This window comes from Emydura macquarii, unplaced genomic scaffold (assembly GCF_026122565.2).
Source record: "Emydura macquarii macquarii isolate MOO-44397 ecotype Brisbane River unplaced genomic scaffold, CSIRO-AGI_Emac_v2 contig_2897, whole genome shotgun sequence".
NCBI classification, from domain to species: domain Eukaryota; kingdom Metazoa; phylum Chordata; order Testudines; family Chelidae; genus Emydura; species Emydura macquarii.
In genome coordinates this window covers 29,917,802-29,930,013 of record NW_027133034.1, presented here as the reverse complement: position 1 = coordinate 29,930,013, position 12,212 = coordinate 29,917,802, and the positions used below count along the sequence as shown (strand labels likewise).

General features: G+C 41.8%; 1 protein-coding gene across 9 annotated transcripts in view; it reads left to right on the top strand.

The window, feature by feature from the left end:
- The window catches only part of FER (FER tyrosine kinase), a 316,011-nt gene that overhangs the window by 72,755 nt on the left and 231,044 nt on the right, over positions 1-12,212 (top strand). For all 9 annotated transcript variants that reach the window (XM_067569167.1, XM_067569169.1, XM_067569168.1 and 6 more), the window contains one exon: positions 8,683-8,866. In XM_067569167.1, coding sequence (XP_067425268.1) covers positions 8,683-8,866 — 184 coding nt within the window. The remainder of the gene's footprint in view (positions 1-8,682; positions 8,867-12,212) is intronic.

Genomic DNA, 12,212 nt, shown 5'->3' with positions numbered 1-12,212 from the left:
ATTTTTACATAGTTCATTTTCTGAGACTTAGGTTCTTTGAATTGTTTACTCTTTGACAATGTAAAACCTGAAGCGTACATTTTGAATGTGAGCTGAAGATATTAATGGTCGAAATTTAATAATTCAGTTTCTCTACTCTTTTATTATTAGTAAATATTAAAATTATTAATATTTTAAAATAAAATTAATATTTACTAAAATTATTAGTAAATATTAGGCTGTAGTAGGCATAGGGATTGCAAAATGCATAGGTGCAAGGCCGGAATGATGATGTGACCATTTGCCATCTTTAATTTTTGAAATAAAATACTTTTTAAAAATAGTGGACTGCCATATTGTATAGTATGTTGCTTATGCCATATGAAGTGAACACTTCAACAGTAATAATAATATTGAAATAATTGACTTGGTAGAATAGTTTAACAAGCACTCCAGATTCTCTTGCAAATGTCAAACTTGCATAATTGAATTTTGCCAGCTTTATAATAATGTTTATAACACAACATATTGTATAAGCAGTTTATTACTATAAACATTAAACAGATTTGTCAACAAATGATGGCAATAGAATTAGAATTAAATCTGTTTATGAAATTCATTATACTGATAAAGAGAACTTGGATGTTTTCCTCACTGTTAATTGACAAGTTGATCAACTGTGCACGATGCTTTACTGAATTCTATTGGTAAAATAAATTGCAATATAGATGCATTGTTGTAGCTGAGTTCTTTATATTAATAGAGAGTCCAAAAGCTGCTAGTTAAAAGTTGAGGGTGCATCCTAAAGGTGTGATTTATTCTGAAATGAAAGGAATCAGTAATGGAAAACATTTACCTAGCTTGCAGATAAAAGGAATTTGGTCTTTGTAGTAGCATTTCTGAGGGTGTTGTAATACTAAGGGTCTCTGCAGTAATGTGGCTGTGATGGTGATCAATATGAATATATTCAGCTGTGTGCATTTGTCAACACGGTGCTTCAGGTGGATATCTGCATATATTTAGCATAATTTGCATGTGCCAAAATTTTGGTAATGTGGCAATTCTATATATGGAAAATCTCAAAATAATAAGTAGTTTGAAGTCTGAAAAAGGCTTTTCTAAGAGATGTACAATGAATATAACAGTTACAAAAATAAAAACTGCATGTTGGTTTTATGTTGTCAGCGGAACACAGTCATCTTCTGGTTGAAGTATAATGGTACATCTATGCTGTGGAGGCTCTACTGGCATAGCTAGGTTGCCATAGGGATGCCGACATAATTCACTAGTTTATATGCAGCCTATACCGACAGAAGATATTTTCCCATTGGTTTTGGAACACCACCACCACGTGCAACAATACCTATGCTTCTTCTTCGAGTGCCAGTCCCCATGTGGATTCCATACATGGGTGCACATGTGCACCATGTGCCAGAGCTGGAACTGTTTAGAGAAGTCTCCATTGACCCACGTGTGCGTTGTGCGTCAGCCATCTTGTGCATCTAAGGTCTTATGAGACCATACGGGTCAACACCCCCACAGTTACCTCTTACCGCTGCATGGCAAGCGTTGGAACACCTTTTCTCTTTGTTTTTCGATCTGCATAGAAGAAAAAAAGAGTTTTTATTCTTGTATAAAGTTTCTCTTAACTGTAGTTATAATTAGCATTCTTAGTATAGTTAGTCTCACTGTTATCCTACCTGTCCAAGATGTCCTACCTGTCTCGGTGGACTATGCCCCGGCAAGCCAAGTTTAAGAACTGTATGTCATGCCTGAAATCCTTCTCAGTGAGTGATGAATACCAGTGCTGCCTTTATTGCCTCGGTGAGAGCCACATCATTGCTTCATTTGCCAATCCTTCCCATTGCGAACCTGCAAGGCCAGAGAACTTAGATTATGCAAGCACCTCATGGAGGAGGCAATGAGTCCGCATGCACACTAGAAGTGGCACTGACAATACCACTGTCACCAGCCAGGAGTTCCCACCAAGGATGTACAAGACCTCCAGGATGAATTCCTGGACATCCTGCAACAGGTGGGCACCTCACACATGGCCCTCCCTATCCACAATGCACTCCTCCAACCAGGTCAGGCGGTCTGGTACACCCCAACGTCATGCACCTTGACACCTAAATGAGTGGCGAGGTGCTATTTTATTCCAGCCAAGGGCACTAGTTTCCTTTTTACACACTCTCCACCCAATTCTTTTGTAGTGCAAGCGGCAATGCAATGTGCCAGGCAACAATATTGTAGGACCATTCCTCTGGATTAAGCTACCAAGAAACTTGACTTAATTGGCTGAAAAGTCTTCAATTCCACATTGCCAGCTATCAAACCATATTGGCAAAGTACAACTTCAGATTGTACTCTAAACTAGTGGAGTTCCAAGCCTCACTTCTAGATGCTAAACAAGTAGAATTCAAGACACTCGTTGAGGAAGGTAAATTGGTGGCCAAAGTCTCCCTCCAAGTAGCTGTAGATTCAGTGGATACGGCATCATGCTGCCAGGCATCTGGGGTGGTTCTTTGCAGGACTCTTGGCTCCAGATGTTGGGGTTTCCTAAGGTGGCCCAAATCACAGTCAAGGGCCTCCCTTTCGACAATCAAAAACTTTTCAGTCACAAGGCTGATGAGAGTCTGCACTCGCTAAAAGATTCTTGGGCCATGCTTCGGTCTTGGGCCTCTACACTCCCGCTACTACCTGCCATCAAAACCGGGCTTCTTTCCGACCCTGATACCCCACCTGGCCCACCTGCCAACCACACCCCTCATGCCAGCAAGAACAGCCTTGCCACTGCCAATGTTCCCAATGACCCAGATTTTCCACTGCCTCCACCTCTACTTATTCCACCTTTCCAAAACGCCCCTCCAAACAACCCTTTTGACTCTTACTTGAGAACTGCGAACCTCTCCACATCCCTCCTTCGGCTTCCCCAGTTGTGTTCAGTGGCTGTCTTGTTCTGTTTGCACACGATTGGAGCAAGATTATCACCGATTGATGATATTAGAAATCATACACCAGGGATACCTCATTGAGTTCCCCACCTTTCCCCCTCATCATCCTCCCAGGGGAGTCATGCAGACCCATCACAACAAGACCTTATCCAGAAAGGCATGCACCCTCTTCCAAAAAGGTGCCATGGAATAGGATCCCATGCCACTATCATTGCCTTGGCTTCTACTTCCCCTATTTCCTTATACCAAAAAAAGGAGGAAGCCTTCGCTCTATTCTGGATCTTCAGGCATTGAACCAGTTTATCCACAAGTTCCGTTTCCGAATGGTCACTCTCCCCCAAATTATTTCCTCTCTCCCCCTTGGAGCCTGGTTCGCGGTTCTCCATATGAAGGATGCGTACTTCCATGTGGACATCCATCCCGCCCACCGCAAATTCTTTCACTTCACTGTGGGACACTGCCATTAACAATTCTGTGACTTCCCTCTTGGGATCACCACTGCTTCCCATGTCTTCCCATGTCTTGCAGTAGTTGTGGCCTATATGTGTTCCGACAGGTTAATGATCCCCGAGAGTCAATAATGAGTCAATTAATGACTTAAAGAATTGTATTATGAAACAACAGGAATAATATAGTTTTTTTAACCATTTCTAGACTAATACAATAGAATATGAAACAGACAATTACTATACAATATAAACTGAATTTGAACTGACAGTTAACTGCAAGACACAGAATGATTTTAAACAGACAGTTAACTGCCAGGTACAAACTAATTTTAAAAAGACAACAAACAGTTAACTGCAAGTTACAGACTGATAGGGAGAAATATAAACAGTCAGCTAGCTACAGAACACAGACTAATATGGAGGAAGGAATGTAAAGCTGCAACACAGACTGACAGTTAACTCCTTACCATCTAGGCGAGAAGGACACAGCATAATAAACATAAAAACTCGAACTCAGCCGGCTAACAGACGATTCGCGCTCGGGGGGGGGGAGGGACATGGAAGCGGGAGAGTCCAGACCAGGTGATCAGGCTGGTAGTTCGGGAAGGCTCTCAACCAGGGGCTTGGATAAGATTCCTTTTATGGGCCTTGTGCCAGCACCAGATTGGCCGGGGGATACTTGCAATAGGTTTCGTTTCCTGGTTGATGTTAGATTTCGTTTCCCATATAATGGTCAGTTAAGTTTCGTTTCCCATATATGACGTGGGAGCCGAAGGCACAGCCGATCGCATAGGCATACCCTAATAAGGTCAGGTCGTGGGTTGACTGTTAGCACCGAATGGGTGGGGGGGCAAGGGCTGGTCATGGCAGAATTGGTGCAGCGACAATATGCAGTGCCTGGGCCATTCCATACTTGAATGACTGGCTCCTAGTAGCGTCATCCTGCCAATGCCTCCTCATTACCATCTAAACACCAAGGGGCCTCCTCACTAGTCTGGGCATCTGTATCAACGAGGAAAAATCTACCCTCGTACCTATCAGAGAACTCATCTTTATTGGAGCACATTTGGATTCTCTTGCGGGGCGGGCCTTCCTTCCAAAGGACTGCTTTGTTGCACTCACCTCCCTCATTATAAGGCTACAACATTGTCCCCATACACAGCTCTGTCACTTCCTTTCACTTCTGGGATACCTGGCGGCGTGCACCTACATCACCCCACATGCCCGCCTTCACCTGAGATGCTTTCAACAGTGGGTTTGCTCGGTGTACGACCCACAAAAGGACCACCTCAACAAATGGGTCCTCCTCCCGCCCTCAGTAGTAAATTCCCTTTTATGGTGGTGCAACTCATACAAGGTCATGGCGGGTGCCCCCTCCAACCTGCCTATGCTACACACCATCCTCATCACCGGCATCTCTGGGTTGCCCACATACAGGGAGGGCCACATAGCCCAAGGCCTCTGGTCCCGTAGAGAAGCAAAGATGCACATCAGCATCCTAGAGTTACAAGTGTTCTAGCATGCCTGTCAAGCCCTTCTTCCTCTCATCCACTCCAGACATTCAACTTCTCTCTGACAACATGATTGCGGTTCTATACATAAACAAGCAAGGCATGGAGCCAGATCTCCAACTCTCCTTCAGGATGCAGTCTGTCTGTGGAACTGACGCCTATGGCACAACGTCACACTTCATGCAACCCATGTACCAGGTACAGACAACAACGCGGTGGACATTTTCAGCTGCTCCTTTCATCGCAACCACAAGTGGGAGCTTCATGACCCCACTCTTTGTTCCATCTTCCATTAATGGGGTACGCCATGCTGAGACATGTTCACAACAGCTACCAACCATAAGCTTCCTCTCTCCTGCTCCAGAGATGCCCTCAGGCAAGACTCTCAAGGGGATGTGTACTACTTCTTCTCCTGGACTCTGGAACTACACTATGCCTTCTCGCCCATACCATTCCTCACTCTGCAAAGTGAAACATGACTGAGCAGTCATCATCCTCATAGCCCCCTTTTAGTTGTGCCAATATTGGTTCACAGGTATTCTTCACCATTCAACATGCCTTCCAATCCATCTCCCCCCTCTCCTGAATCTCCTCACACAACAATGAGGCTGGATCTGTCACCCTGACCTGGACCCTCTTCATCTCACAGCCTGGTATTTGCATGGGGCTTGTGGATAGATAGTGCATGCTCCTGCCTGTGTGAGACAGCCTCATAGTTGATGCCTGGCCACCAGGGAATGTTTTCAAGCCAAATGGAGATGTTTCATGGAGTGGGCATCCAGCCATTGTCACTCCATAGACACTGTGTTCAAACCGACCATCCTTGGCTATCTGCTTTTCCTTTGCCTTTCAGGCCTTGCCCACTCCTCCATTTGAATTTATCGGGTGGTGCTCAGTGCCTCCCTCCCACAAATAAACAGCTTCTTTGCCTTCAGCCACCCCAACCACTATTGGTTTCCTCTGAGGTTTCCTCAACACCTTTTCTTTGGTTAGGAAACCTACTCCCTCTTGGGACCTCAACCTAGGGGGCTCGCTAGATCCCTCCTTTGAGCCCTGGCCACTTGCTCCCTTACCCACCTATCCATGAGGATTATCTTTTTAAAGACCATCACCTCTGCTCGACAAGTCAGCGAACTGGAAACCATTTACTGTGTTCCACGGGGACAAAGTCTCCCTATGACGCCATCCCAAGTTTCTCCCCAAGGTGGCCTCACCATTCCACTTCAGTCAAGTCATCTATCTCTCAACCTTTTATCCTAAACTGCACATCTCCACCAGGGAGTGCACATTACATTCCCTCGACATCCATCATGCACTGGTCTTTTATCTCCAATGCACCCACACTTTCTGAACCTCACCCAGACACCCTTTCTCAGTATAGCGGAACACTGCTGAGGCCGCACCTTCTCTTCCCAATGCCTCCTAAATGGATCTCCTGCTCCATAACAGAGTGTTACTCCCTTTCCTGATTTTCTCCACCACTTAGCATCACTTCCCACTCCACAAGAGTGCAAGCCAGCACGTCAGCCCTTCTCGTAGGTGTCCTATGGCAGGACATCTGTAAAGCAGCAATGTGGTCCTCCATTCACAAGTTCACTGCTCATTCTGCCATAGCCCATTTGGTAGCAGCAAATGCGGCAGTTAACTGTTCAGTCCTACAAACTCTTACTTCTACTTAGCTCTTGCTCCCACCTCCAAACTGAATACTGCTCACTACACTACCAATGTATGGAATCCTCATAAGGACCAGCACTTGAAGAAGAAAGAAAGATTGCTTACTGTAACGGTTGGTTCTTTGAGAGGTATGGAATCTCTATCTGAATTCCAGTCCCACCACCCATCCCATCTGCTTCAGGCTCTGTGCCTTTTGGTAAGAGGTAGATGAGAGGCTGTCAACCTGCATGGTCTCATAAGACCTCAGATGCACCATATGGCCGATGCATGATGCTCATTCGGGTCAACAGAGATTACTTCAAAGAGTTCCGGCGCATGGCAAGCATGTGCACCCACATACGGAATCCAGATGGGGACCATGCCTCTCAAAGAACCATCAATTACAGGAAGTAACTTTCCTTGAGAGAAGCATTCTTTCATCAGTATAGCTGTCTCTACACTGGGATTTAGGTCAGAATAGCTATTGCATTCAGGGATGTGTGTGGTTTTTTTTTTAATACCCTTATTGACATAGCTGTGCTGACCTAACTTAAGTGTAGGGGTGTTAGTTTTGCTTTGGGCGAACACCATCTAAGGATTGTGACCCTGAGAAAAGAAGTGCAGAGCTCAGTTAAGAATGTGGTCTATGCAGATTAGGAGTTCTACATACATAAAGTGTAACTCAAACAATTTAATTTTGCGGGGAGGGTTAACATGTTAGTCGTACATGATGTAGAAGGTGAAGTTGTTAGCATAAGTGTGTAATATAAAGAGTTGACTAGTGAGGGCTGTGGAGATGTAAATTTTTCCTGTTTGGTATGCAATACAAGGAGTTCATCTAGATCACTTCATAGCTTGAGAAATCTGTTCCTTCTACATGGAAAAAAATAGGTAAGTAATTGGAATTTTACTAACTGAAAACAAATGATCTTTTAAAATAATTGTGCACAATTGCTGTCATTGTGAAGCCGGGAAATGTGGTTCCAAAGTCTTAATTTTTCTGGTTGGCGGCAAAAGGTTTGATTTACCCATAAGATAGTGATTTTAAAAAAAAATGCATTATAATAGTCATGACCATTAAACTTGAAGTGGCAAAATAATTTCCAGAAATGTTTAAAAAAAATATTACAACCTCAAACCAGTAGAAATGCAAACTTTGTTTTTATGGGGGTTTTTAGAAGTATTTGAATTATGCAACCATTGTAATTATTTTCTCTTAGAGAAAGATTAATTATTATTTATTTAAGTTTTCATAGTATGTTTGCATCTGTACAAGACACTAGTAATATCAAGAGAGCTGTCTTGGAGAGGTCATATTTTAATGCTCTGATCCTGTAATGAGCTGTATATTGGTGGAGCTCTGTGCCTTCATGGAGCTTATTGAAGGATTCAGGCCTAAAAGAGAGACAAATAAATTCAGACACACAGGAAAGTGCCCACACTAGTTAATTAAAAAAATACCTGAAATGTGAATAATCGGGGGGAAAAAGATGGGTCTTTTAGGGAAGATTTAGTACTCAGATCTATAAACCAGAGTCTTTAGTTATTTAATTTTCAGTTGGATTTTTATAGCATGGAGGTCAGTCTCCAATTTCAAAAGAACGTAATGTTGAGGAAAAGCAATTTGAGAGACTTCATATGTAATTAATATTGTGGAAAGAAATGGTGAAGCAGATTAAATATTGTGTATGTAGTTTTGGGGGAGAGGGGGGTTTGTATATTTTTGTAATATGATATGAAATTATAGTAATTTTTCCCACATATTAGAAGGAAGCAGCTACTAAGTTTTCATATACTCCTGCTAGCCTATACATTTAAAAAGCAATCAGTCAGATCTTGCAGTTGTTACTCAAGACTTATTCGCACAAAAGCTCATTAAAGTCATTGGGAGTTTTTGCCATATTTGGTCATCAGTAAGAAGTAAAATTTGGCCCAGTGCAAGAACTAAGATTTCTTAGGTTTATTCTTTTATTAAACTATCTGCCTAAAATTTTAGAAGTGCAAAAAGAGGGGAACTTGTCATAGATGTAATATGTAATTGTGAATAATTCATTTCTGGTATTATTAACGAGCAGTGATTTATCAACATGTGCTATTAAATCACTGTATGCATTTTCCCATTTTCTTTTCCTTCAGGAAAGGAGACTGAAAAAGCCAAAGACCGTTATGATAAAGCCACTATGAAACTTCACATGCTGCATAATCAGTATGTGTTGGCACTGAAAGGAGCACAATTACATCAGCACCAGTATTATGATGCTACGCTTCCTCTGTTACTTGATTCGTTACAGAAGATGCAAGAAGAAATGATTAAAGCACTGTAAGATATATCTTTTCCTGTTTTTGATTTTTCATATGATGTCAATTTTATTTAATATCCCATTTAATTTTTATTTTAGAATTATTAGAAAATAATAAACTGTGGTTATTTATTGCCAGAGAATGGAATGGCCAAAAAGTCAGTGTTTGTTCTGTCAGTTTTTAATAGGAAGTCCATTCAGATAAATGAGACTCCATGTTTTTCAGGCTTAGGGGAATATGTGGACATGTCAAAGACAGGGTATTCCCCCATAAACTTTTAAAATATTAGTTTGGTTTTGAATAAATCCTCAATCTGCATCTTTAAAACTTTGAAATGAATCCTTTAATTTGAACTCATATTTGATTACCCTAATTTTGCCTTGTGACTTCTCCCTTCTCATCGCAATCACAAACAGCAATGTCAATCGCTGAACGCAGTGATTTGGTGTCGATGCTCTGTTTCTATCCACTTCACTGCTGCCTAGATTTCCTTCTGTCTCATCTGGGATAACATACAATAGGAGTGGTTCTTTAATGCGCTCACTTTACATCAGCTCAAATGAGCAATAGAAAAGGCAGAATATACCCCCAAATGTTAGGCCTCATTCATTTCAATTTATGTGGGACAACCTTGCTCAACCTGCATGGATTCTGAGCACTGAGAAAGTGCATGTCTGCCACCCTAGGGACTTCCTCTTCCATTTTCAGGAAGAGGCTTGACCTACAGGATGCCAGATTCTTCTCTTAACTTTCATGCCTACTGGTATGCCCCCAGGTTCCTGGGTGCAATTGACTTGGTCTGGAAGCACTGAGCAGTGTAACAAGTAGTAAGTAAATTCCTGTAAATATAAAATTATCCCATTAACTTCTTTGGTCCTGGACAGGCAGCCATTCTTAGTAGTGCCAATAGTGTTTTTGTTTTCGGTTTTTTGTTTTTTGTTTGGTCAACTGGCGGGATAAGTTAGAAGGACAAGTTGGAGGAATTTGGAGCTGGGTTAGTGAGGAGGGCAACTAATAAAAGAACAAAGGAAGGAAGAAGACTCTTGAAAAAATTACATATTCTCAAAGACCATGGAGAGGACACTAAGGGACCCTTTAATTCCTGACCAGTTTTGAGCTGAATCTGCTTGCAGGAAACAGCTTGCTTCCCTGGAGCAGCAGTATGCACCTTCATCTTTTTGTTTCCTATTCCTTGTTAATGTCTGACTAGAAAGAGAGGAACAGGTGAGGGCAAATTGCTGCTGCTTTAACTGGGTAGAAGAGAGTTCTGTGACCTCTGGAGCAAAGGAGACACAGGAAAAATCCAATTCTTGTCAGTGGTACCAGCCTGGAGTATACCATTTGAGTATACACTGCAGTTAGACACCCATGGCTGGTCCATGCCAGCTGACTTGGGCTCATGGGGCTTAGGGTTAGGGGCTCTTTAATTGTGGTGTAGATGTTCAGCCTCAGGCTGGAGCCTAGGCTCTAGGACCCGCAAGGTGGGAGGGTCCCAGAGCTTGGACTGTAGCCTGAGCCCAGAAGTCTACATCACAGTTAAACAGTCCTGCAGCTGGAGCCCCAGGAGCCTGAGTCAGCTGATATGGGCCAGGTGTCTAATTGCAGTATAGATATACCCTTAATAGATAAAGGGCTTCTGCACCTTTCTCTCACTGGGTCTTGAGGGAAGGTTAGCTATCAGACCCAAATTAGCCAGCTACATTTTGAGTTGCACTCCTCCATCAGCTACTGGGAGTTTTTTCCATGTGGATTGATCTACGGAGAACATGGAGAAATTCTTTTCTTAGTATATCCCAGCGTCTCAGAGGGCCTCTGTTGTGACTCTGTCTGTTGTCAATTTTTGCGCTCAATCAGGTAATGGAGGCAAGTGCTGAGAAACCACACATACCATGTACATTTCAAGTTGTAAAAAAAATCCGTGATTGGGGTTTTTACTTCAGAGGCCTACTGAAAGTTGAGCAGTGGGTAAAATATGTACATACCCAACTGGGATACTACTTTGAAAACATGACACTGCAGGGTTTCATGTTGATTCTGTCAGTAACTCAAATGTGGGATTTTCAGAAGTACTGAATATTGGCCTACCTCTGCTCCCATTGAGGTGAATGGAAAAAGAGTAAGGCCAACATAGAGTGCTTTTGAAAATCCCTCCCAAAGTGTGCATAATTTACATGTGTAGAAATTGGATTTCCTAATTGCCAGCCCTGCAGACACAGTCTAGGGTTTGAGAATTAAGCCAAATTCTTAACTTAATCATCACCAGTGATAAAGATTGTTTGTGCCACTCTAGGCCCTTAGTTACATCTTTGTGCAGTTCCAGTAGCATCAATGGATGTCCCCTAGCTGTAAATTATTGTAATTTAATATCACTGTTTGCAGTGTTGTTTTAGTCAGTTTGGTCCCATGATATCAGAGACAGAAGATGGGTGAGGTAATATTTTTTAGTGGACCAACTTTATTTGGTGGAAGAGAAGCTTTCAAGGTCCGAACAAGAGCTCTGCATAAGCTCAAAAGTTTGTGTGTCTCACCAACAGAAGCTGGACCAATGAAAGATATTACCTCACCCACCTTATCTTTATAATTTTAATAAACAGTTCTGTTGGTGCACAAGTTGGAATAAATCCAACTTTCTCTCTCTTACCTGCAGGACCAACAGGAGTATAAAGCAGTAAAAATGTAGTTTTGCTTCTAAAGTGGGCATGGATATCTGAATACACACAAGGATCAGATCTCTTAAGTAAAAAGGTGCCATTTAAAATAATCCTCTTTTTAGTAAAATGCTCTTTGTAGAGTGGCATTCCTGTGTAACATTGCTGCTATTGGATAACATTGAATCTAAGATAGAACCAAAGCTGATGTTTCAGGACATTTCAGGATAGGATCTGGGTGGTTTTATTGTGGGGATAGGGAACACTTTTATGAGGTATGGTTGAATAATCCTGGTTTTATGGATCGGTGGTCATATAGTGAATTGTTAGGATGTTGAACGGGTTAATTGCTTACTTTCTATAATGGCTGTAGTGATATAGATTTACTTCCTTTTAGTTCTAGGCATCTTATTTTATTCTGTTATCAAGTTGGATCTATACTACAAGTATTTTTTAAGGAAATGTGTTTTGTTCCGTTATTAAAATATTTGCTTTCCTGAATGCCCACTTCTTTTACATTAGTCTTAAATAAATCATGTAAGCTGTATTTTTAAACAGTTTTGAATATCTTCCAAGATTAGGGTGAACTTTAAGGCTTTTTTTTCTTGCCTCCTCTCTTTACTCAAATAGTGAGGAAATCTAGGAAAGCAACATTTTTGGAGTTCAATGAATAGGACTTCTTAAGCATCTACTTGAAAATTTATCACAAAAAAAATA